Genomic DNA, 26,055 nt, shown 5'->3' on the forward strand with positions numbered 1-26,055 from the left:
GGGAAGTCGACGACCGGGAGGCCGTTCGGCACAGCTCGCTTAGATTGGGGTCAAAGGTCAACGTTCTATGAAGGGAATAAAGGAGGCCGACGTGACAAAATTATTTGTTGATTTATTAAAGAAAAAACCAGTAGACAAAACAACCAAACGTTTCCACTTAGTAACCTCCGTAGCCTTCTCGGCCCCCCCTTCCTCCTCCCCCGTAGCCTCCACTTCCTCTGTAGCCTCCTCCTCCGCCATACCCTCCTCTTCCGCCCCGATAGCCACCTCCGCCGCCTCCGTAGCCCCCTCCGCCTCCACGGTAGCCGCCCCCCCCTCTGTAACCTCCCCCACCGCCCCCTCTGTACCCACCCCCACCTCCTCTGTACCCCCCTCTTCCGCCCTGGTAGCCTCTTCCACCTCCTCCATCAAGGCGTGCCATCTTGGGGGGGCGAGGGCCATCACCCATCCTGCAGAGATGAGATTTAAGATGAAAAAAAAAAAAGATATATTGTTCAAAGATGCAGGCAGACGAAAGCGGCTGTTAAAGGGGAACTCAACCCAAGATGTCAAATGTTTGTTACAGTGGACAAAGCACGCATGAATGATGTTTGTTGTTGTTTTGGTTTTTTTTAAAAATCGTTTTTATGACAATTTTGTCTGTCGCTATCGTCCACATAAATTGACCACCCTTCAATTTTTCACTCTGTCATGTTTCAATTATTTGCTAAAATAATTTACCATTAAGTTCCATTTTTTTCCCCCCCTGAATGGAAAAAACACAGCACCCCATATTGACAGCAGAAAATGAATTGTAGAGACTTTTGCAGATGAAAAAAAAACCCAACTGAAATATCATTCAAAAGTTTTTACACCATTTGCACAGTATTAAGTAGCAGCACCTTTTTGAGCTAATACAGCCATGAGTCGTCTTGGGAATAATGAACTGGATTTGGAGATTCTCTCCTGTTCTGTCAGGCCGGACGGACGTCGATTTTCAGGACTCTCCAGAAATGCTCCATTGGGTTTAAGTCAGGGATCTGGCTGGGCCATTCAACAACAGTCCTCTAAATGTGTTCTGAAGCAGCGCCGTTATTTTAGCTGTGTGCTGAGGGTCATTGTCTAGTTGGAAGGCGAGCCTTGGACCCAGTCTGAGGTCCTGAGCGCTCAGGAGGTTTGAGTTCAGGATCTCCCCGTCGTCTTTCCTTAAATGGCAACCAGTCGTCCTGTCCCCGCAGCAAAGAAACAAAAAAACACAGCAAGATGCTGCCATCACCATGCTTCACTGTTGGGATTGTATCGAGCAGATGATGAGCAGTGCCTGCTTTTCGCCACACACATTGCTTTGAAGGCACGCCGAAAAGTTCTATCTTGGAGAATCCAATTTCTGTGATTTTTGGCAAACTATGCGGGCTTTAAATGTGTCTGGCACTGAGGAGGAGAGGTTTCTGCCACCTCCTCACTGTAATCTCTGGAGCTCAGCCACAGTGATCTTTCACTTCTTGACCACTCTCACCAAGGCTCTTCTCCCCGAATGCTCAGTTTGTTCTAAGAAGAGTCCTGGTCGTCCCAAATGTCTAAGGATTACGGAGGTTGCTGCGCTCCTCGGAACCTTAAGTGCAGCAGATCTTTTTTCCTACTTCATTTTGTCAGATAGGTTCTGTTCAAGTATTTGCGTGATTGAACAGGTCTCGAGGTAATCAGGCTTGGGTGTGATCAGTGAAAATTAACCAAAAGTTATAAGCCACAATTCATGGTTTAACAAGCGGGGTAATTACTTTTTCCACACAGGGCCAGGTAACTTAATAAATGAAATTACCGTTTAAAAACAGCATTTTAAGTTCATTTGGGTTACATTTGTCTGATATATAAAATAGAACTAGCAGACATTCCAACAGCTTCTTCCCTCTTGCCATCAACTTCTTAAACAGCTAACCTTCAATTCCATTGCAACATGCTGGCAATTTTTTGACTTGAGTTTGTTGTCACATTTCTGTGGGGTCAATTCTACATTACTCGTGCACTCACTGCACTAGTCTCGCCACGCTGCACTATTTGCATATCTGTTGTTGACCAATACTGGCCACTCACACTAGAGTAGCATCTGCACCACTTGCACACTGACTGAGGACTATCTGCAACATTTGCACAATCAACATTGTCCCAGATTATCGCGCTACTCGTCACTTTAAACCGCATCCACTCCTTGAAGTCTCGGCGCCCTTTGCAAAAAGAAAACAAAAAAATTAAATGACACCATCATTGATAGAAATCGTATAATACTGTGCTAGCTCGCCAATGATTTTGCCAAAGATGCTCTCCCTGCCCCCCTTACGTTGATTAATTATCCTGTTTAATTCTTATTCAATAAACGCAATAATAATAAGAGTACTGTGTTTCGACTAGTGCGGGCACATAAAATGTATTCTTGCTTTACATTTTGGGGGGTTTAGTTTCCCTTTAAACTTCAATGAATGGCCTCGCCCTGGCTGGCTCGCCAACACGCTCACCTGTGGTTGGCAGCAGCCAGATTGATCCCTGCGGCAGAAGGCTTGGAAAGATGTCTGATGAGGTTAAGCAGCCGCTGGTTGCTCTGGTCCATATGGGAGATGTACTCGGGGTCTTTGCTCACTTCCACCACCAGCGCCTCCAGCGCCGCCCGGAGAGCCAGGATGTGGCCCGCCGTATCGTGAGGGATCCGCAGCTTGATCCTGCACGCATCACACCACCAGTCACGTGATTGGCCAGCCAAGGCGTTGGGAATCGTGCACTCATTCCCTAATCCCTACATAGGGATTTTTATACAGTGGACCTAGATACGCTACTACCAAAAGTACTCACTCATCTGCCTTGACTCACATATGAACTTAAGTGACATCCTGCCAATGCAACTAATACACAGATCATTTTACACTTGAGACTGTGAGTGCACGTCATGGAAACAATGAGTCCTAACCCTGCAATTTATCATCACGGAATACAGATACAGTCATCCGACGCGATGTCACGGTTCTTGCTTCCCGGTCCCGCTATATTGCAGATTTGTATTGCAGTTCTTACTCTCTTGTACTGTTTGTACAATATTTGTGTTGTCCATTACTCTTGCTCTCTCAATATTTTCAATGTTTAGGCCTGTCACGATAGCAAATTTTTTTTTTAGAACAATACATTTTCTCAAAGACTTACATGATAAACAATAGTATTGTTGCTTTTTTTATGACATTGCACAAACGCAAACCTAGTGAGGATAAGCAGTTGAGAGAATGGACAGATGAAATAATGATTTGAGAGCATAATAAAGAATTGCACACATCTTACAAATTCTGCCCTGGTAATCAAACATATGAGCACAACTGTGCAAGGTTCTTTCATTTACTAAATAAAAGTAGGGCTGCATTTCACAATAAGGGCAAGTAAATAAGAGAAAGCTATAGGTGTGCAAATAAAGAGCTTAACTTAAGAAAAATAAAGTCAGAAGTTCCCATTTTCTGTTTGGCATCGACAACAGTAGAAAAAACAATTTTCCATATTTCAATTTAACAAAACTTAACAACTGAATCGTTTTAAAGGTTCTGTTTGTTCAAAGCCTTTGTTTTGGTTCAAAATGGCGTTTCACAAATATACACTTTTAATAAGTGCTCCCAGTGGGAACTTCCCACTGAGAAATACAAACAAAAATGACACTGGTCGTTAGTTCCAAATGCTCTCTTGCTTTCTCTGTCATTTTCTGAACTTTCTCCATGTTCGACTGTTCTTTGGCTACGGTGTGGGTCCGTATAGGACTGTTTCTGGGTGCGTACGCAGACTGCGCTCCGCCAGCTAGTGACCCGTTTTAAAACGCCACGATCACGCGAGCCAGAGTGAGCTGTTCAGCTCCTTAGCCCGCTTGCTAGTTAGCTCCTGGGCTAGCAAACGTAAATCGTTAACTTTCCCCAAAGTGTCCCAGTTGTGCGAATCTACAGATCCAAAGTCGTTCTGCCAGCGCGCCGGGTGTTACCACAACACGGAAAATGTATCGAGTCCAGAAACAAAGTCTCTGCTGTATTTGTAGAACAATAACCGGCCCCTCCTCTACCTCGGATTGGCTGGGACCAAGACAGGACTTGTACTTTTCGTGGATAATGATTTGCTGAAGCACTACAACAACACACACACACACACCTAGGTAAGCAATGCTGAGCGTCTGTCGACGTAGACTGATCAGGTTTTACGCATCACTGCGTAAAACATCTAAACGAGATCCTTGTAGTATGAATGGACTTTATATTCTTACAATAAGATCTTGTACTCGTCTTTATGTCTTTCTAAAAAATTAGAAAAAAGTCATCACTATTAAAATAAGTACAGAAGGATGTTTTCACTAGAAATAAGATCAATTCCTTTTTCGTGTTTGCAGTGAACAAAATGGCCACTTCACTACATAGCGGATATAGGCAGCCGTGTTTCCTCTCACCAGTCGTCAAGCTCCACCACTTCTCCGTTGGAGGAGACCACCTTGCAGGCGAAGAGCAGAAGCTGCAGCGCGCTGACCAAGGTCATCCCTTTAGCAGAGATAGCTCGCGTGCGGATCTGACAATGCCACAACAACGTGTCATTCAGAAACAAACTTCACGCTAATAGCTGCTTTGAGCGCGGGCATTACCTTCTCGCTGAAGACGAAGAAGGGCGAAGGGTAGACGAGGTCGTGGCTGGTGAAGGGGCAGTTGACGGAGGATTTGTGGATGAGGGCGTTCCGTCCCTCTGTGGTGAGGATCTTCCTCTTCTCCTTGTGGAAACAAACGTTGGGATAAGCGCCGTAGGTCAGCAGAGACACCACCACGTCCAAGTTGTTGTCCGGTCCCATCGCCGTGAACATCTGCGTCATCAGACTCTCTGACGGGACACGCACAAGCACAATACCAAAATTAGGACTCTCGTGATATACCGGCATTACGTATCTCGATAACGATGCTGAAACAATACCGTGGTAAAAACGAAAACGGTAAAAGCGGAGACCATTTTTTTTATTTCATCAATTCAAAAGATTGTTATTATTAAAGGTTTTTATTGATTTAACACCTCATTCAGTGCCAGCTGTTTTCACAGCAGCCAACTCCTCAGTGCCAGCCATTTTATAGGATTATGACTGATCTTTCAAGGCCAACAGAATATTGTGTTCTCAGGGAACCCACCAAAACAAAGACTCGACTCTCTTCATTCGAAAAAGAAACAAGGTTTATTTCCACCTTTTTTTGTTCTTTAGTAATCAGCCGTAGAACATAACCAACCAAAAACCTGTTCCCAGTTCAAAAACTGAGAAAATTACCTTTCTGCGAAAAGATCAATTTCAAGCAGAACTGCTTTTGTGGCACCTCAAAGCGTGCTTTCTGTCTACAAAACACACGTTTATGTACAGGTGCCTGCCGTGCAAAGGTATTGGCCCCCTTCTCAAGTTCTTATATTTTTGCATAGTTTCCCGACTTTAACATTTAAGATCTTCAAACAAATATAAATAAACAAATACAACCTAAGTGAACTTAATACTTTCATTCATTAAGGGAAAAAAAAAACTGGCTCCCTAAACCTAATACGTGGTTGAGATCAAGCGTTTTTGATAACACTGAGTCTTTCACATCTCTGTGGAAATATTTGGGCCCACTCGTCCTTTCAGAATTGTTTGAATTCAGCAAAAATGGAGGCTTTTCAAGCGTGAATGGCCTTTTAAGGTCCTGCTGCTGCATTTCAATCGGATTGAAGTCTGGACTTTGACGAGGCCACTCCAAAAGCATTGGGTTTTTTTAAGCCATTCAGATTGCTGGTGTGTTTTGGATTGTTACCCTGCTTCAAAACTCAAGCGCGCATCATTGACAGATTATAATGTGTGATCAAAATAGTGATCAGATTAGCCTACTTTGTTGTTAGCTAACAGTATTGTATTTTAGGTAGGTAACACAGTTTTGTGTTAGCTAACAGTAGCTCCTGTCACTGAATTTGGGTTCAATGGCAGCATGACCACGATCAGCTATGTGGGGAAAAAGGGAAAGGCTCTTTTGCTGCCAGAGCAAGATGGTGGACGAAAACATCCATCCATCCGTTTTCCGCACCGCTTATCCTCACTAGGGTCGCGGGCATGCCGGAGCCTATCCTACGTCACTGAAGCAACGGAGAGGTGTGGCGCGACAAGAACTGCTGCAATCCGGCCACAGGAAAGAAGCACACAGGGCCAGCAGAAGAGAAAGAGGTGCCAGTTGTGTCCAAGAAACAAACATCGCAAAGCCACTGATTGCCGTTGGAAATGCAGTACCCCCGTGTGCAATGGTGTGGAAAAAGCTTTGACAAATTTGAGTGCATTTGATTTCTTCCAAAGCTAACATTCCAATTCCACCACTATTGACATTGTTTCGTACGGTTGGTATGGTTTCACTTTCGACGGCAAAGTACGGCGATGCTTTTTCTAGTACCAGTATCGGGTGCAGCGCTATTCGGGTACCTTCGGGAAATCCAGAGTTGACCAAGATCTCCTTCAGCTGGACTTTGGCCTCCCAGGTCATCCTCAGGGTGGCCATGTTGAGACGTTTGTGTTCGCAGAAACGACTTTCTGCGTCCTCGCCATTAATCCTGAAACGGAGCGAGGGGGCGGGGCGATGGGTGGCGCGCTCTCACGCGTGATCAGCAGCGGCGACACACCCACCTGACGTCGTCCCAGGCCTGGAAGACGCACAAGAGCGCCACGTGGTCCGAGAAGCGGCTGCCGGCGAAGTTCCTGTGGACGAAGCCCAGACGCTTTCCCTCATTGATGAACGGTTCTTGGAAGCATGTCGCCGCAGAGATGGTGCACATGGCGTCGCCCACACTACAAATGCACACACGCATCAGGACAGGACTCAAATCAGCAGCAACGGGAAGTGGAGGACACTGACTGGAAAATGCAGCCCATGATCATCATCTTCCCCAGACGAGGCTCGATGGGCAAGCGGGCCAGGATGCGCCCCAGCGGAGTAAGCTCGTCGTTCGAGTCCAGCGCGTCCAGTTCTGTGCACAAACGCACGTAGTTCTTGCGTGGCCTCGATCGCGCGTGCGCGGGTTCTCACCTCTAAGCGTGTGTTCCGCCTCAATGACTGCGTCCAACGGCGGCGGCTCGATGGCTTTAGACAGAAAGTGACCAATGGCGCCGAGCCTCAGCAGCTTGATGCTCAGAGCAACTTCATGCAGCGGAGTCCGAAAGATCTCTGGAGTCATGTGGGTCTCCAGTCTACGCATACAAACAGGAGAGTGGCTTACCGGGTCACGCGGTCCTTGTAGCGGGCGCGCTGGTACCTGTCAAATCGCGCCCGGCTGCAGAGGTGGAAACAGAATCCGGCACGGACTCGTCCGGCTCGCCCTTTCCTCTGCTCCAGGTTGGTCTTGGAGGCCCACACGGTGGCGTAGTTAGTCATGTTGTTGTGAGACGTGAACAGCTTCACCTTCTGCCTACACGCACAAACGACACGGACGAGAGCATCACTCAATCTTTTGATTCCCAACGAAGCCACCGTGCGTGGAATTTCATACTCTCGAATCAGCATAAGGAGATTTTATATTGCAGTGGGGCTTTGCGATAGAAGTGACTCGACTTCAGCGTTTTTTGAGATACGATTTTTTTGTTTTACCTTGCGAGTTCAGCTAACGCTAATTAGCGTCTATGTTGAACACAAGTGGTTGCGCAACATGTTGACAGGCAATATGACAGTACTCCTTCAGGCACTTTGTTCTCAGCGTAGAGCAACTAATTAGTGTCCCGCTTATGGAGTCGCTGCATTCGATATTCATCCCCCATCATTCATAACCATTTTTATTTAGTGAACTATATAGTTAAAAAGATTTTGCAAGATGCATTGTAGGATACATTGAGGGCAACCTGTACACATTCCAACAGCACTACAAAATGGCCACCTGACTACAAGGGGCGCTAAATAGAGGCTCGGGAGGGACAGAACTTACTTGCAGGAATCTATGACGTAGACTACGTCATTGATGGTGATGCTGGTCTCTGCTATGTTGGTGGACAAAATCACCTGTCAAGCGGTGACACGACATTACATGAGACTATTGTCATTAACACTGCATTGACAAAGACAAAGACATTTTCAACCCTTTATATGGGTCAATCTTTGTAAAAATAACAGACTCGTGGTAATTTGTGAAAAAATTTGTACATAAACAGATGCAGATACGTGATATACAGAATATACAGTACAGTATGGTATACAAACCTATGTCAACATGGGGGAGCATTTCGACACGTATGTACAGGCTACGGCTCCTTTGTACGACAAAAAAAAAAAATATATATATATATATATATATATATATATATATATATATATATGAAATATCCAGGTACTATGGGAACATTTAAACAAAATACACAATTGTGGTATAAACGAACAGTAGTGCTTTGAAGTAGTGTAGTCGATTAGCGTATTTTCCGGACTATAAGCCGCTACTTTTTCCCACGCTCTGAACCCTGCGGCCTATGCAACGATGCGGCTAAAATATAGATTTGTTTTTCGCTAACAGCTATCAGGGGGCGCAATAAGTGCAGAAACAAGACAGGCCAAACTCGTTTGAACGTAATGCCAGGCTAAATGCTTAAAACATGACCGTTTCCCATAATGCACTAGGGTTTGGTCATGCGCAGATGCCTCCAGCGTGTAGAAGAGGACGACGCTAGTTTTTGGCGCACACGACGCAAAACGCAGCACGAACGCAAACTTTTTTTTTTTTTTTTTTCCACACCCTCATCATGGAAAGTATAAGCATATGATGCCGCTTTTAAGTTGAAAGCCATCGATCCGTCTATCGTGCTTTTAAAGCGCCACTCCGAGGCGAGTGCGAGGGTTAGATGAGCAGCGGCGAGAAATCGTTCCGAAAAACTGGCCACATGCGAAGATCATCCTTTTCGGAGGTCTGCCAGTGGATCCGAAAAGCGTGGAGCAGTGTGAAACGGATTTCGAAAGGCTGGACTGCTCCGTGAGGAGAACAGCACAACTTCAGCGGTAACCGTCTCGAGATGAAAATGACATCTGAGGCATCTGAAGACGACGACTTCAGTGAACAGGAGGAGGATGAATAAAAAAATGACTTTTCTGTTTTGTTTGAGCCGCTTTACTGCAGTGTTACAGGCACTGCTTGGAAACAATTAAGGTATGTAAATAAACATTTACAAAATCTGTCTGTGTAAATATCTAATTTCACAACGTATAGTCTGGTGCGGCTAATATGTGTCAAAAAAAAAGTTCTACAAATTTAGTGGGCGCGGCTTATATTCCGATGCGCGCTATAGTCGGGAAAATACCGGGTTTTGTGTGACATCGCCTGGAGTAAATCTGGTCCAAAAATGTCAAAATGAACAAATTGGTGATTTGTCAACATCTCCTGGACTCTCTTATTTGGTCTGCTACTCCGGGAAGCCCAGAGTCACCACCCTATAAAAGTTTTGTCCTAATATGTCTGAATTTCCAGAGCTTCAAAATTGTGTCAAGAACATTACTGTGGGACAGTCATAATCACAATCATTCAATATTTGTCATTTGAATGTTTTTATTACAGGAACCTTGTAATGGTGCACGCGGTTGCACCAGTATATGAGATTTCGACATTCCATCAAAAATATTTGTGTCTATGGATTAATTCGCTTTGCCAATTCTGTTTTCCAGCCTGATAAAAAAAAAAAAAAGTCCATTAAATCAGATTAATCAGATCGCAAATGGCAAAATTAAAATCTATTTTGCAAACAAACAAATAACGTTGATAGACTGAATTGGATAGTTTACATATGGACAATAGTTTTGGTTTCTATTTCTAATTCATATTTACATTTCCTATATCCACAAGTGCTGCTGAAACGATGCAAATTTCCCCACTGTCGGACTAACAAAGGTTATTTTATCTGTTGTATTACAAATATTTATGACTAATGCTAATACGATCTACTTTGAACCTGGCCACTTTCTGAAGTGACGTACCAATTTATTTCCAGTTAAGATGCGGTGTCCTGTGTGGACGTTTATTCTTTATATCTTTCAATTGGCGTATTAATTGGCCTGTTATTTTGCTTACTCTCTGCAAAAAGCCAGTTCCAGCCAGACCCATGTGACAAGTGTGCTGTATCACCAGATCACTCGCTTCGATGTTTTGCGACCGCCGGTAACGATAGCTTAGCAACGAGCACGGCTTTGACATCGTCTTCGGCTATCCACTCCTCGTCGTCTCTTCGTGACGCCTGTAAGAAGTGGAGCTTATTCGCTAGCTCGGAGGCAAAGATCATGCGTCGCCATCGGACGCAAACAAAACTTTCGCCTGCACGGCTTGGCAGCCGGGGGCGTAATAAAATAGTGAGCACCAAGCCGCTGTTCAATGTGGATGCGCCGGTAATTTGTTTCCCCCCAATAGCCCCAATAACAATCGGTAACGAGTCAACAAAATACGGACGTTCGGTAACATTTGACAGCTCTGGAAGCGCTTCGGTTAAAAATATGCACCGGTAAGCTTGTATGGAGCCAAATTCTGAGGGAGTGGACACGGCAAAATGAGCGTGACGTTTCAAACCGTCACTTGCCCTAAAAAACTCAAATTAAATAGTGCAAATGGAACATTAGGCAGGAGAAAAGGTCACGTACTTTCATCAGAAGGGTTTTCTTTTGAATGATTGTTAAAGGCCTTTGAAGTGCTCATTCCATGTTTTGTTTTTTAGAAAATTGCACAAAGATGGCGGCCACTTGCGACATTGCTTGTAAGATGGCAGACGTTTTGTGCGCCGTGACCAACCTTCCTGATGTTGTCCGGCACGGGCTCAAACACGAGCCTCTGCTCCTCCCGGGGTACCTGCGAGTGAAGCGGGAGGATCCGGTAGCGGCTACTTCCTGGAAACAAAGCGCAAGCGCAGCGTGACGGTGTGTCGCCTCCACGTGCTCTGATGACGCCGGCGTGAGACTTCCACGTACCGAAGTGCGGGTTGCACTGCAGGTGGCGCTGCATGGCGTAGATGAGGTTCCAGCCGGGCAGGAAGACCAGGACGGCACCCGAAACCTGCAGCGTTTCGATGTACTTGAGCAGCGCCTCCACCAGCTCGAAGGACATCTCCTTCTCGTTCAACAGCGCCATGGAGCGCTTGGTCTCCGCCGAGTACTCGGGCCCGCACATCACGTTACAGTTGGTCTGCGGGCGAAAACATCAGCAGCCGCGTGTTAGCTCGGCCGCACGCGGCGTACTTACGTCTTCGTCTCCGCCGCCCTCCTCGTCTTTGTCTCTCTTCTTGCGGTCCGGCGGGGGCGGCACAAAGTTGGTCATCTGGACGCAGTCCTCCAAGAAGTACTCTGCACACAACAAAACAAAACTTTCAGCTCAAACATGTCAAAGGACTTTTTGCCTCACAACGCACATTGCGGAGGTCCAGTCACGCTCCTTTTTATAGGGCTAACTAATACGGCCTTAAAATAAAACGGCCCATTTGTTTCCACAAAAATCCAATTTACAGCATTTTCCCTAATTGTTAATAGGAAAAGCCAACAATCAAAACAAGGTCTGCTATTCTTTCATTTCTCTTCTTAGATTGGCTTCATTTCTCCTGATATCAAACAAGCTTTAAAACATTCCCCCCCCCCCCCCCCCCCCCCCCAATCAAGTATTACTTTGCATCAACCTCCATAGATATACAGTACATTTGGTCTGTCCTTTTGGAAAATGTCCCTTTTGTTAAAACATGTACGCTATCAGTCAGTCAAGTTTGGACACACTTCCTCATGCTATTGAACGAGAAACTGTCCAAACGTTTGACCAGTAGTGCAAGTAGAGTAGTATTAAGTAGTCCTTAATAAATTAGTTTTGAAATGTTCATCAATGTAGAATCATAAAACGAGCTGTCAAACGACATGGATCAGCTGACCCTTGTGTAAATCTGTCTGTAACTCTTTTTTTCCCCTCATATAGAGTTGGGAGGTGAGGCAAGGTGACCTCGACAAAATATTTGAGGCTTGCAAAACAATGCGGAAAGGATTCTGCTCATGTTTTATGATCCTTAGCGGGAAATAATCACACTCGTCACTTCCTTGAAAGATAGGCGCTGGAGTGGCTGGAAAAGCATCTGCGTGCAGCAACCATGAGGCGAAGTTGTCAACACTTACTGTTTTTGTCAACTAGCTTCTGTCTGTCGGCAATTACGTTGTTGTGTGCACGTTTGAATTGTGCTGACAAATAAAGTCAAACCAATGTATAAAATGGATCGCGGCGCCGTCCTACCTTGCACGGAGAAGGTGCGTCCAAACACCTCAATGATGGGGCAGTTGAAGAAGTACTCGCGGAACATGCTGGTGTCGATGGTGGCCGACATGAGGATGACACGGCTCTGCGGGAAGGCCCGGACCACGTCTCTGAGGACCACCATCAGGAAGTCCGTCTGTAGACGCACGGCGTGCGAAAGGTGAGCGAGGCGAAAGGTGAGCGAGGGGCCGCGGACGGTGACCTCACGTTGATGTCTCTCTCATGGATCTCGTCCACGATGACGTGGCTGATGCCGCGGATCCCCGCCTCCAGTTTTCTCAGGAGCACGCCTGCAGAAGAGCGCGAATGTCACGCCGCTCTGTCGGAGCGGAAGCGGCCGCCGTACGTACCGATCGTGCAGAAAAGGATGCTCCCGTGGGGGCGAGGCAGAATGGACTCGAAGCGAACGCTGTAGCCGCAGCTCCGACCCAGATCCTCGGCCCGCTCCATCGCCACGCGCTCCGCCACAGACACCGCGCTTATACGTCGCGGCTGAATACGACAGAAGATGAGATTTCCTTTTTTAAAAAGCATTTATACAATAACTCAAGGTGAAAACCACAAATGTTACGCCAGTGTTTCAAACTAATCTCGACAGAAAAAACGGTCATGGACCAAATCATAATCAAAATCTACAATATATATATATATATATGTATATATATATATATATATTTTTTTTTTTTATTTCTCCTTGGGAAGTTCCCACTGGGAGCACTTATTCAGTGTATTTATGCGAAACATCATTATGAAACCCAAAAACTTTTGAACAAACATAACCTAAAACCGTTCCGCTGTTAAGCGTTGTTAAATTGAAATATGTAAAACTGAGATTTCGCTGTTGTGTCAAACAGAAAAGTGGAAATTCACACTTTTTATTTTTCGGAAGCCCTTTTTTTACGCGTATTAACTCTCTCTTTTTATTTACTTGCTCTTATTGTGAAATGCACCCCTACTTTTATTTACGAAACGAGAGAACATATCATTTGTAAGATGTGTACAATTCTTTATTATGCTCTAATATCATTAGATCAGTGGCATTAAAAAAAATATATTGAGAGCGCAAGAAGAGCAATGGATAACAAAAATACTGTACAAACAGTATAAAAACTGCAATTATAGCGGGATCGCGAAGCAAGAAGCGTGATATAGTGGAGGATTACTGTATCTGTATTCCGTGATGGGAAGCAGCAGGGACTCATTGTTCCAGGGCTGGGACTCATTGTTTCCATAACGTGCATCCCGGGACTCACGTAGTCTCAAGTGTAAAATGAGCTATGCGGTCACCAGTGTTGCCACAGTTAACCTGAAAAAGTAACTTAGTTACTTTACTGATTACTTGAGCTTAAAAGTAACTTAGTTACTGTCCTGATTTCAAAAGTAACCAAGTTAGACAAAATTAACTTTTTAGTTACTTTCAACCGCTCCCAACTGGCAGGAATATCACTTATCCACAGTACAAAGAAGCATTAGCTTAACTGTACCCATTACTTGATAATGTACGCCACACATGTTACAGAATGATGTCAACAACATTATTATTGATTAGAAAAAATGATTATAGTAGTACAGCGCTAAATCGATGTTTACAGGAAGCTCCTTAGATCATAAAGTTGAGATAGGGGTAAGAGTGAGTTTTTACATAATTTAACTTGATTTGTATTTTATTTGTGTCTATTTTGTTCTTTTTTATGATATCATTCCTGCGATTGGCTGGCAACCAGTTCAGGGTGTAACCCTGCCTCTCGCCCAGAGTTAGCTGGGATAGGGTCCAGCACGCCCACGACCCGCGTGAGGACAAGCGGTTTGGAGAATGGATGGATGGATATTATATCATTCTTACGTTTGAAATAAACAGTTCAATCAATCAAAGGAAACCAAAAAAATGACCAAGAAACGCAAACTCAGCCAAGAACAGCAGTCAACATGCGCATCAAATCCCTTCCTAACAAGTATCCTGTGGTCTTGTCGAAGCAAAATTCTCGCACCACGCCACCTCCACGGTACACTTACACAAGGCGACAGTGCAACTGACTTTCAACTCGGGGCCAGAAAGCAGAAGATGAGAAGAGAAGAAAAGGAGAGCAGGAGAGAAGAAGAAGATTGTGACATCCCGCGTTACCTGCGTGACGACGATGTTGCAGTCTGAGGCTCGGCCCTCCCTGATGAAGCGGTCCAGGATGTACTGCGGGACCTGCGTGGTCTTCCCGCAGCCGGTCGCTCCTCGGATGATCACCACCGGGTTGCTGTCCACCGCGGACATGATCTCCTCCTCAAACTGTTTGACGGGCAGCTGCTCGCGATCCGTCAGCATCTACTCGCGCGCAGACACGCACAATTTGTGTTCACGTCCCGCTCGTTCAGTCGACAAAACGTTAACGGCCGTGATTCCCGAGAGGGTCCGGTCCGGGTCACACCTTGTGAAGGTCGTCGTCGCGCCGCAGCCGATCCGTCATCTCGTCCTGAAGGTCTTTACTGATCTGCTCCGGGGTGCACTGTAACCAACCAACAAACAAACAGGAAGCAACATTAGGGAGCACGACAGCGGCGACAACCAGGCAGCATGAAACATTTCGTCAATATTCTACTAGTGCAAGCCATTTGAGCATTTTTTTTCAATATCCAGCTTGAAGTCCATGTACTAGTCCACACGTTTACAAACGTTGTCCTGTTAGTGAGGACAACAAAACATACGAGCACATGGACCCTAAGCTGGACATCGAAAAATGCTCCAACAGCTTTCATTTACTTGCAGGCTACTAGTGATTGACGCACATCTATTAGTTGGGTCTTCTGTTATGAGCGCAGCACAGCAGTTTACAAGTAAGGTTTAACTGAATCATCTTACTCGTGAGGGGAGGACAGAGCGTACTACACCCCCAATTCCAATGAAGTTGGGACGTTGTGTTAAACATAAATCAAAACAGATTTGCAAATCATGTTCAACCTAGATTTCATTGAATACACTACAAAGACGTGTTGCAGCCATACAATTCAAAGTTCATGATGTATTTGCTAAAAACAATCAAGTTGATCAGTTTGAACATGAAATGTCTTGTCTTTGTAGTGTATTCAATGAAATCTAGGTTGAACATGATTTGCAAATCATTGTATTCTGTTTTGATTTATGTTTAACACAACGTCGCAACTTCATTGGAATTGGGGCCCTGAAGCAGGACACGAAGGGTACTGAGGGCGCCCGGCAGATCACTCACAAAGGCCAGCGGGCCCTCGTCTATGTTGCTGCTGGTCCAGGGGTTCCAATTGACCTGCGGGGGCGACCACGGCACCACGCCGGCGCCACTCTGCCGCTGAGACGGCTCGAACGACGCCATCTTGGTGGCCACCAGAGACACCGTCTCGCCGGGATCTGCGGGCTGGACGGGAAACGGATGTGAGGAACGTGTCGAGTCACGCCGAGCAGGTTTGTGCGACTCACGGGCGGGGGGATCCGGACTCCCAGCTCCTCGACCACGATGCCGAGCTGCTGCTGAAGGTCCGGAGAGACCGGCACGTCAAAGACTTCAAGCTGGAGACGAAAACGAAACGTGAGAGGGGGACTCGATGGTCCACGATGTCCTTCGAAGCAAATTGCACTTTCGTCCCTTCTGGAAGCTTTTAGTTTGAACTTGGCCCTCTCAGCTTGTTGGCGAAGAGACGGCGTGTAACGGTAAACCACGATTAACAATTGTCCTCGCGGCTGTCCTGACCGCAAGGAAAAAAGTACATCGAGAGGGAAATGACAACTGTCGAGTTCTTTGCAGTTTGTGACCGTGCACGACTGACCAATGGTCAAGCAGAACAACAAAATTCACTATGGTGACGGGCATTTCCAAATCAAAAGTCGGCGCTTGCAGCTGAATGTCATTTCATTTTATGCATAAACAGTATTTGCTTTAATTAAGTTGCAATTCGTGATTGTACTTTGGAACAGCATATTCACTCGGTAAAGTAGAATTTTTTCATTTATTCAGCAATCATTTCTTCTTATTTAAAGAGTCATTTTGCACTGGCAACTGTCGACATAGCTTGATGAAAAGTAGTGCAATAAAAAAGATTTTTCCCGAACATGAGGAATATTTGTGATTAATAAACACGATTATTAATCGTGCAGCACTGCTACGGTTCGATGACATGATTGGACGACAAACTTGCTAAAATTTCGTTTTCTTTATGGCTGGTGTCTTCGGACAAAAGTTAAATACATTATTCCTGCAAATATATACACACACACACGAACGAAACATAAACATCGAATATTGTCATCTTTGGTGGCGCTGTAGTAAGCCTGCGTTTAAAAAAAATAAAAAAAGACATGACGTTTCACGTTTACAGTTGCTTTGCCGTCCGTCCGTCCACCTGAGCCGGTGGGGAAGTGCTTCAACTCGTTTTGCCAAATCCAGAACTTGGTTGCGCATGTACCGGATTGTGAAATTCTATATACCAACTGCGATTTTGTAAACTAGCCCTCCTCTGTTGTTGGTGTAACTAGTGCACATCAGCGTGGGCACGCATCGGATCATGAAAAATTTCCCGACAAATGAAGTCAAAAGAAGCGATTTTGGGCGAACGGCCCAGCCAGGCGCAGATGAGCGGTGACTTTGTGTCGGCGTACACTTTCTCCTTCCTTCTTCCTGGTGACCCCCGAGTAGGCCTCGATGACGCCCAGGTGGTACAGCTGGCGCACCAGAGACAAGGCGCACGACTGCGCCGCCAGTTTCTTGTTGGAGCCGTGCTCACGCGCCGTCACGCCTGCAGGGGGCACACAAACATATCACTGCACCGCTTTTGTTTGACTTCAGCAAAACATCAAGGCTGTATTGGGAATCCCTCATTTATCGCAGGCGTCGCGCTCTCGAAACGAAATCTGTGAATTAGCAACCATGTTTATTTTATTATATACATATGAAAGCTTTAAGCACAATACCGATACAACATGCATGAGGTGCAGTTATTTTTTTTGTCCACTTGGGGTCACCACCCCCACATTCTACACTGTAGTTTGTGTGACTTTGAATGTGTGTGGCTTTAAAAGGCAGGGCCTGATGAGTGACGTGGGGGTCAGCGAATAAGAGTGCACAGTTGGCTGGCTGTTAAACCGTTAGCCAGTTTGCGTGTTGAGTGTCTCGGTGTCAGTTGTGGCAAATGGCAGGTCGTGTGGAAATATGTTGTGTCTATTTGCTTAGCGTATGTTCAATAAAGCGAGTGAAAGTGCAGCAGCGATTTCAAGTTACTTTCCGGCCATTCCAATACTCTTGGAGGGGACTTTACAGTATATTAGTAGGGCTGCACGATATCAGCCAAAATAAGAATCACGATTATTTTGATCGAAACTGTGATCACGATTATTCCTCATGTTAGGGAAAAATCTATTTTTATTGCACTACTTTTCAAAAAACAATATGTAACAATTTTCAGTGCAAAATGAATCTTAAAGTACCGTATTTTCCGGACAATAAGTCGCTCCGGAGTCCAAGTCGCACCAGCCCAAAAATGCGTAATGGAGAAGGACTGGACTATAAATCACATTTTTGGGGGGAAATGAATTTCATAAAATCAGAGACCAAGAACAGACATTTAATCTTGAAAGGCTAGTTATAGTAATAACAGAATAGAGAACAACAGGCTGAATAGGTGTCTCGTATGTTAACGGAAAATTAACACATTATTTAGATAACCATAACAAATTTACCAAACTCTCGGTCTCACTTTAAATCAATTATCTTTATAAGTTGATGTTTACATTTTTAGTGGTACAGGCGTAATAGGAGGAACAGATACTGGCACACAAGCCTAGAGCGCCCTCTCGCCGTTGTCAGTGTGAAAATAATGAACGTGAGATTATATAATTGAATATATAAATTGCAGGACCAGCCAAACCATGAAAAAAAAGTGTGACTTATAGTCCGAAAAATACGGTAAGAATAAATGATAGAAAATTAAAAAATGGACCCCCAAAAAAATTCTACTTTACCAAGGGCTAATTATAAATAAAAGTGCAATAACGAATTGCAACTTATTGGAAGCAAATACAGTTAATGCATAAAGGCAATAACATTAGGCTGTACGCCCCGACGTTTTATTTGAAAATCCCTGTTGTCAATATAGTGAGTTGTCAAGGACTCCGTTGTTCTGCTTGACCATTGGACAGTCGTGCACGGTCACAAACTGCTAAGAACTCGACAGTTGTCTATTTACTTCTGCGGTTTGTTTGTTTTTTACTGCAGTCAGGCCAGCCAAAAAGCTGAAGTCAAGGCAGCTGCTAAAACGATCGTGTCTTACCGTGACACGCCGCCTCTCGGACAATGTGTTGAGAGGACCAACTTCAAAATAAAAGCTTCGTATATTACCACATTGCATATCAATGCCATTTAAGACTCTTATTTAGAAGTTGGCCCCGGAGTGCGACGCCTGCACTTAATGAAGGTTTGACCATACGTTCGCCCCCTGATGGCTGGCTGACTAGGTTGTGGGAACCGCTACAAATAAAGCTCTTTTTGTATGCAGCACTGCCCGCATGTTAAATGTATTTAAAAAAAAAACAATTATTTTTAAAATTTGCAGACGATCAGGCTCATTTAATCGTGGTAGCCAAAATCGCGATGACAATTAAAATGTGATTAACTGTGCAGCCCTAGTATATAGTAACATAATAATTGCTCAACAATTGCAGATTTCATTTACCCTGGTTTCTGGAATCAAACAATGGGTTACGGTATAGTGATTAGGGTTGTTGGCTTGCAGTGGACTTTTTAGCCAACCATATAGTGCACTGTATCAAAACGCCTACGGTACATCGCAATTAGAGAGTAGAGGAGGCGTCAGTGATTCCCAACACAGCCGAGAGAGAATGTGAGGACTTACGGCGACCGAGTTGTCTGACGAACAGCTGCATCTCGGCGATAAAACTCCTGCACGCACACACAAACACACAGATTGAGTTGAGCGTCAAGTGTCAGACGAGCTGTCAGTCAACTCACCTGACGCGCGTTGACTTTATGCGTTTTTCTGCCGGACTGGAGCTTTAAAGGGCAGGCCCCAGGGGCGTGGCCTGAGTGGCAGGGGCGTGGCCTGCAGGGACAGCGTCATCAGAACTCTTTAGCAGATCTCAAAACGCCACCAGAAGGCTTTAGCGCTTCTAAAGCCATTCTCGTGTCTTCTCTCAGGGTTCTGATGACGCCGGGCCGCTGACCTCTGTGACCTCACAGCCGTCCGGCAGAAAAACACACACTAGCTAGCGAGGTCAAACGTTACCAGAAGCGGACGAGCAGCATCGCAAGGTTGGTGGGTCGGAACAGGGCCGGTCCACTGAGGCTAGAACTTCCGTAAGCGCTTCACAAGAACTTCATGAAGAAATTTGCAAGAGCTTCATAACAATTTCAGATGAACTTTAAAATAACTCGACTAAGAGCTCCAGAAGACCTTAAGAAGAACTTCAGTGAGAACTTCATTAAGCGGTTTGCAAGAACCTCAGGAAGAACTTCTTCAGGAAGAACTACTTCAGTGAAAACCTGAAGGACTACGTAGGGCCCGTTCTTGTTTTCAGAGTATAGATGCCGCTCGTCCGTCTGAACCGTGTACTCTGAGGTTCTGCTGCAGACCTGTTGTGGTCCGGCCCCACTTGGCTGTATTTATACTCAGCGCTGGTCTTCTCCTTCTGGAAGAACTGGTTCAGACGGGCCTTGGCGTTCTCCAGAGTCCAGTTGCCGTGGAGACTGGCGTTCAGGTCCACCTCCTCGGACTCCAGAGTCTGCGGGTCAGAGAACCCGAGCGAACGGGTCAGCTTGTTGCATTGCTATCGAGGTGGAGCAAGTCAGCATTGCCCTACCGCCTGAGCGTCCTGTTCGTCCCGCCTGGCGTAATATTCCTTTAGGTTGGCGCCGCGCTCCCAGTCAGCTCCTCTGCCGCCACCGCCGCCCGAGTAGCCCAGTCCGGTCACCCCCTGAACTGGACCGGCCCCGAACTCCTCTGCAAGACAAACACATAACAGTGAAGACTTCTGATTTGCTGCTTCGACTCCACTACCGCCGAGCAGTAATTAAAAATGGATCTGATCGTTGTGCTGCAGCAATCAATCGACAACTAATCGACCATCGTTTAGAGCACAGATTGTCAAAGGGTGGTTCGTGGGTTCCATCTTGCGGTAGGTGACAGTAGGGGGTGTACCGATCCGATCTTTGAGATTTGAAATCGCTCCGTTATCAGCACAAAAAAAAACAGGATCGGATTGGATCTAAAAACTCAGATTTTATGTTGAGGAAAGTTTTGTTTTGTGTTTCTGAATATTTGATTCAAATAAAACTTTTACATCACCAATGCAAGATGCAATAATGGCATTATCCAGCCTCACTACAAAAAATGTCAGTCATTAGCTCTTTCTTCAAGTTCTAAAATGGTGATGTGATTTTTTGAGAGAAAAAAAGAGGCCGATTTGATTTGTAGGCCATATTTTGCACGTTACCTTGTTCCGCCTTCACCACTAGGTGAGGCGGCAGCGGCCCGCCGGACGGCAGACTCCCAAACGAGGCCTTGGCTTCTCCGTCGGGCTGATCGCCGCCTGCCGCATGCTCGGTCACGCCCGCCTGTCCAGAGAAAAATACACATCTACATACAGTTCGTGTTCTTATGACGGGATGCGCGGCCGTACTCACGCCAAGGGCCGGAACCTCGGCGGCGCTTATTTCGCCCGCTCGGACCAGGAAGTTGACAAAGTCTCGAGCGGCGTTGGACTGAGCGTCCTTCTTGTTGGTGGAGTTGCCCATCCCCGTGTAGTTGAAGCCGTCCACGCGCACCTGCGGCACACGTGATTCCAAAAGATGAGCGTGCGCTGGTTAATGAATTACGAGGCGTGGGAGGAGGACGCTCGGATGCGCGCGGTTCCTCGCGACTTGTCCGTCAGGACGGAGAACGAGCAGAATCGTGCAAATACACGAACACACCTCGCACATGAATCGGTTTTTGTTGCCGGCGGGGCGGATGTCGTAGTTAGGGGTCAACTTCTTTTTGCCGCACCAGGCGTAGAGGAAATTCTTGATGTCCGCCATGGCGAAGACGGGAGGAACGTCCTCTCGTCTCCCAGCAACACTGCACAAGGACAGACAACTCTTCGTCAGTTGAGTCGCACAACAACACATTTAGTCGATACAAAACACGTAGTAGTATTAGTAGTAATGTTTCAAGGCGTAGAGTAACAATCCCAAGCAAACATACTGTCTCATTTATGACTATTAACTGTCACATAGTAGGCCACAACGTGATATTATCTTCTTGCTAATTGTTGCTGCGGCTATCTAGCATTTTAGCTTGATTTGATATTTTTCTTCGACCATAAGACATCCATTTATAGCACGCTATCGCGAATTTTCAACATTTAACATGCAGTTCTTCACATAAATGGATTTGCTCTAGATTGAACTCACACGCTTGAACGGCGTCGATGAATGAGCTAATGGCGCTAACGTTAGCGTGTTCGCAACTAGCCTGCCCGGGGCTCCTCTTGCTGCCTTTTCATAGTAAAACGTCACCAGTCGACTTCTTATTGTTTCCTCAAGCGTTCACTGCTTACGTTTAGTGCTGCTCGGCGAGTAAGGAGGAAATGTTTCTTCTTTCTGCTTCTGTTTCTGCGTCGCGCCGCCGCCGTCGTCGTCGTCGTCGTCGTCTTCTCCTTCTGGGTGTACCGGCGGTTGGCGAACTAACTCATCGGTGCATTAACGCCACCAACTGGACTGGAGTGTAATAAAATACAAAGAAAAGACAAAATTATAGATTATGATATCCAAATCGGTTTCTCTCAGGAATTTAATAACGTCATACGTTGTTTCCCCGGAAGCCCTGTTAATGTTAAATTGTGGCATTTTGCCTACCTTTTCCTCTGGTTGCAGCATTTCTCGCAGAGAAATATCACACGCTCACCTTTTTTTTCCAAAATAACAAGCTACTGTTTGCACTGTAAGGCACGGTGGACGACTGGTTAGAGCGTCTGCCTCACAGTTCTAGGGACCGGGGTTCGATCCCCGGCCCCGCCTGTGTGGAGTTTGCATGTTCTCCCCGTGTCTACGTGGCGTTTCTCCGGGCACTCCGGTTTCCTCCCAAACCCCCAAAACACGCATGCTAGGTTAATTAGAAACTCTAAATTGCCTGTAGTCAGAATTGGTTGTTTGTTTGTATGTGCCCTGCGATTGGCTGGCGACCAGTTCGGGGTGTACCCCGCCTCCTGCCCGATGATGGCTGGGATGGGCTCCAGCACGCCCGCGGCCCGCGGCCCGCGACCCGCGTGAGGAGAAGCGCTACAGAAAATGGATGGATGTTTGCGCTGTTTCAATGAAAGGAAACCAGTTTTCTCACCACATCTTTGATTGTGTCATTGATGCGTTCAGCTTTCAGTTCAATGAAATCAATACAAGCCTACGGAACAGTCACAAGATGAGAAATGTGATAGCACTGCTGGACATCTGAGACCAGAAACTGAATGTTTCATGGGCTCACACGCTACCGCAACCGGGACCAGGAGACACATCGCCAGAACCTGGACTAGGACACACAGGTAGCTCTCCTGCCATTTCTCTTTTCTTCCCTTTCTTTCATGTCATCTCTTCTCTGCTCTCTTTTCTTGTCTCGTGTGCCAGCGTGCGTGTGTCAGGATGTCGTTTGGCAGGCAGCGATCCATGTCGGCGTCGGGCGAGTCTCTCTACGCGCTCCTGGGCGCGGAACCGGGATGCGGCCACGACGACATCAAGAAGTCGTACAGGTGAGAGCCACGCCCACGTGTGCGTGCGTGTCGCCTGACAGTGCGTTCACACTGACAGGAATCTGGCGCTGCGCTACCACCCGGACAAGAACCCGGACAACCCCGAGGCTGCGGAGAAGTTCAAGGAGGTGAACGCGGCCCATGCCGTCCTGTCCGACCCGGGCAAGAGGAACATCTACGACGCTTACGGCTCGCTGGGGCTGTACGTGGCGCAGCAGTTCGGAGAAGACAACGTCAGCGCCTACTTCGCGCTCACCACCTGCTGGGCCAAGGTAGGTCACGGCGGCCGACCGCAGGAAGTGAGGCCCGCAGGACGTGACCGCGTGCTGCTTGTTCAGGCTTTGTTGGCGCTGTGCGGGCTGCTGACGGGGTTTTACTGCTGCTGCTGCTTGTGTTGCTGCTGCGACTGCTGCTGCGGACGCCTCAAGGCCACGCTCCCCGCCGACGCGGAGGCGGAGACACCCTACGGCGACCTGCGGGAGGACGACCGGGAGGGGGAGGAGCTACGACACCTGCCCAATGGGGAGACGGCAGGTCAGCAAACGCTCATAAGGGCATTCTATTCATCCTCAGGCCATTGATTTAGACGGTGCATCCGAACAGCCGGACGTGCATCCATCCATCCGCCTAACCTTCAATTCATCTATTCCACCAGCCCTTCAGCATTAGTCATTTATTCACACATTCCTGTCAAGTCATTTTATTTACATAACACCAGTTCAGGCGGCTCGGTGGCCGACTGGTTAGAGCGTCAGCCTCACAGTTCTGAGGACCCGGGTTCAATCCCCGGCACCCCCTGTGTGGTGTTTGCATGTTCTCCCCGTGCCTGCGTGGCTTTTCTCCGGGCACTCCGCTTTCCTCCCACATCCCAAAAACATGCATTGATTGGAGACTCTAAATTGCCCATAGGTGTGAATGTGAGTGCAAATGGTTGTTTGTTTCTATGTGCCCTGCAATTGGCTGGCAACCAGTTCAGGGTGGACCCCGCCTCCTGGCCGATGATCGCCGGGATGGGCTCCAGCACGCCCGCGACCCGCGTGTGGAGAAGCGGCTCAGACAATGGATGGATGGTTGGATAACACCAGTTCATCACAGAAGTTATCACTCACTCGACACTTCATCCAGCCGTTTGTTCAGCAGTCCATTCATCCATCCATCATTTATTCATCTATCCATCATCTCTCCATCCATACCCACATATCCATTCATCCACACTGACGTGCACAACATCCCCGAGTGGGATTTGAATAAGAAAGTCATCATCTTCGATGCCTATAGAGGCGCCACTGAGTCCAGGTGCAGCTGTTACTTCCTGTGGCGAGTCAAACAGGAAGTGGTTTTCACGTGTTACCTCATGTGGCGAGTCAAACAGGAAGTGCTTTTTACATTACTTCCTGTGGCGAGTCAAACAGGAAGTTGGTTTTCACGTGTTATTTCCTGTGGCAAGTTAAACGTGAAGTGCTTTTCACATTACTTCCTGTGGCGAGTCAAACAGGAAGTTGGTTTCACGTGTTACTTCCTGTGGCGAGTCAAACAGGAAGTGGTTTTCATGTGTTACTTCCTGTGGCAAGTTAAACGTGAAGTGCTTTTCACATTACTTCCTGTGGCGAGTCAAACAGGAAGTTGGTTTCACGTGTTACTTCCTGTGGTGAGTCAAACAGGAAGTAGTTTTCACGTGTTAATTCCTGTGGCGAGTCAAACAGGAAGTGGTTTTCACGTGTTACTTCCGGTGGCAAGTTAAACAGGAAGTGCTTTTTACATTACTTCCGGTGGCGAGTCAAACAGGAAGTTGGTTTCACATGTTACTTCCTGTGGTGAGTCTAACAGGAAGTGGGTTTCACTTTACTTCCGGTAGCGAGTCAAACAGGAAGTGGTTTTCACGGTACTTCCCGTATCGAGTCAAACAGGAAGTGGTTTTCACGTGTTACTTCCTGTGGCAAGTTAAACGTGAAGTGCTTTTCACATTACTTCCTGTGGCGAGTCAAACAGGAAGTTGGTTTCACGTGTTACTTCCTGTGGCGAGTCAAACAGGAAGTGGTTTTCATGTGTTACTTCCTGTGGCGAGTTAAACGTGAAGTGCTTTTCACATTACTTCCTGTGGCGAGTCAAACAGGAAGTTGGTTTCACATGTTACTTCCTGTGGCGAGTCAAACAGGAAGTAGTTTTCACGTGTTAATTCCTGTGGCGAGTCAAACAGGAAGTGGTTTTCCTGTGTTACTTCATGTGGCGAGTCAAACAGGAAGTTGTTTTCAGGTTACTTCCTGTGGCAAGTTAAACAGGAAGTGCTTTTTACATTACTTCCTGTGGCGAGTCAAACACGAAGTTGGTTTCACATGTTACTTCCTGTGGTGAGTCTAACAGGAAGTGGGTTTCACTTTACTTCCTGTAGCGAGTCAAACAGGAAGTGGTTTTCACGGTACTTCCCGTATCGAGTCAAACAGGAAGTGGTTTTCACGTGTTACTTCCTGTGGCAAGTTAAACGTGAAGTGCTTTTCACTTTACTTCCTGTGGCGAGTCGAACAGGAAGTTGGTTTCACGTGTTACTTCCTGTAGCAAGTCAAACAGGAAGCGGTTTTCACACACGTGCACGTTTGTGTGCACAGATGCGACCGCGCCGGTCGTTGAGCAGCCGACCGCCGCCAACGAGAAAACTCAACTCATCTCGGACGGACGCCGCAGATATGGAGACGCCTACGCGTGATGATGTCATCAACGCACGCCTGTCACCAACTCAGCTTCCTCTTCTTCTGTGGCTGTGTAGGGAATCCCTCCCTATCCACTATAGCGACTTGGCCATTTTCTAATGACCACATGAGGATTTTTACATCGTGGCCAACACAGCGTTTCTGATTTCCTTGTTCTTGTGCTTATATGACATCAATTTCAATGTAAGCAATAAAGTTGTTGAAGAAAAAGTATGTAAAGTGTGTAAGTGAACAAGAGGGGGCGCTCTCCTCTGCTCGCAGTGCCCAAGCTGTAGAAAACGTGCGGGTGCCATTTTGTCACCCAGCTTGACTACTGTATTTCCAAAACGTAGCAAATGTAATCGA

The 26,055-nt window shown here is 46.5% G+C and overlaps 2 protein-coding genes across 6 annotated transcripts; one reads left to right on the forward strand and one right to left on the reverse strand.

The window, feature by feature from the left end:
- Window positions 1-21,330, reverse strand: dhx9 (DEAH (Asp-Glu-Ala-His) box helicase 9). Of its 2 annotated transcripts, XR_009791726.1 has the most exons (28): window positions 21,198-21,330; window positions 20,910-21,050; window positions 20,720-20,840; window positions 20,087-20,226; window positions 19,860-20,008; window positions 19,123-19,169; window positions 16,874-17,010; window positions 15,698-15,787; window positions 15,474-15,635; window positions 14,676-14,753; window positions 14,381-14,572; window positions 12,609-12,750; window positions 12,466-12,548; window positions 12,238-12,394; window positions 11,215-11,315; window positions 10,944-11,157; window positions 10,768-10,862; window positions 7,939-8,012; window positions 7,276-7,428; window positions 7,050-7,210; window positions 6,879-6,990; window positions 6,650-6,811; window positions 6,449-6,576; window positions 4,622-4,851; window positions 4,433-4,548; window positions 2,490-2,690; window positions 882-1,205; window positions 347-449 (listed from the first exon to the last, which is right to left on the reverse strand). XR_009791726.1 is itself a non-coding variant. In XM_061796983.1 (27 exons), the coding sequence occupies exons 1-27, from the start codon at window positions 21,300-21,302 to the stop codon at window positions 158-160; spliced, it is 3,783 nt and encodes a 1,260-aa protein (XP_061652967.1). In that variant the 5' UTR covers window positions 21,303-21,330; the 3' UTR covers window positions 1-157. The 2 variants fall into 2 exon arrangements, 1 of the variants encoding a protein (XP_061652967.1); XM_061796983.1 differs by lacking the exon at window positions 882-1,205 and having other exon boundaries at window positions 1-449.
- Window positions 21,237-25,841, forward strand: LOC133488753 (dnaJ homolog subfamily C member 5-like). 4 transcript variants are annotated; one of them, XM_061797052.1, is made up of 5 exons: window positions 21,237-21,366; window positions 22,635-22,801; window positions 22,884-23,005; window positions 23,064-23,539; window positions 25,609-25,841. In XM_061797052.1, the coding sequence occupies exons 3-5, from the start codon at window positions 22,899-22,901 to the stop codon at window positions 25,704-25,706; spliced, it is 681 nt and encodes a 226-aa protein (XP_061653036.1). In that variant the 5' UTR covers window positions 21,237-21,366; window positions 22,635-22,801; window positions 22,884-22,898; the 3' UTR covers window positions 25,707-25,841. The 4 variants fall into 4 exon arrangements, with proteins under 4 accessions (XP_061653036.1, XP_061653037.1, XP_061653034.1 ...); XM_061797053.1 differs by lacking the exon at window positions 21,237-21,366 and having other exon boundaries at window positions 22,008-22,801; window positions 23,064-23,277; window positions 23,344-23,539; XM_061797050.1 differs by lacking the exon at window positions 21,237-21,366 and having other exon boundaries at window positions 22,008-22,801.
- The last annotated feature ends 214 nt before the right edge of the window (window positions 25,842-26,055 follow it).

Source organism: Phyllopteryx taeniolatus, chromosome 14, assembly GCF_024500385.1.
Source record: "Phyllopteryx taeniolatus isolate TA_2022b chromosome 14, UOR_Ptae_1.2, whole genome shotgun sequence".
Taxonomy (NCBI): Eukaryota; Metazoa; Chordata; class Actinopteri; order Syngnathiformes; family Syngnathidae; genus Phyllopteryx; species Phyllopteryx taeniolatus.

Excerpts from the sequence above, each read along its gene's own strand:
- LOC133488753 (XM_061797052.1), top strand. The coding sequence starts at position 22,899 with ATGTCGTTTGGCAGGCAGCGATCCATGTCGGCGTCGGGCGAGTCTCTC. Across the intron at positions 23,006-23,063 it reads GACATCAAGAAGTCGTACAG|GAATCTGGCGCTGCGCTACC; the intron begins GTGAGAGCCACG and ends TCACACTGACAG. Across the intron at positions 23,540-25,608 it reads GCCCAATGGGGAGACGGCAG|ATGCGACCGCGCCGGTCGTT; the intron begins GTCAGCAAACGC and ends TTGTGTGCACAG.
- dhx9 (XM_061796983.1), bottom strand. The coding sequence starts at position 21,302 with ATGGCGGACATCAAGAATTTCCTCTACGCCTGGTGCGGCAAAAAGAAG. Across the intron at positions 2,691-4,432 it reads GTGGTGGAGCTTGACGACTG|GATCAAGCTGCGGATCCCTC; the intron begins GTGAGAGGAAAC and ends TGATGCGTGCAG. Across the intron at positions 450-2,489 it reads CTGGCTGCTGCCAACCACAG|GATGGGTGATGGCCCTCGCC; the intron begins GTGAGCGTGTTG and ends TCATCTCTGCAG.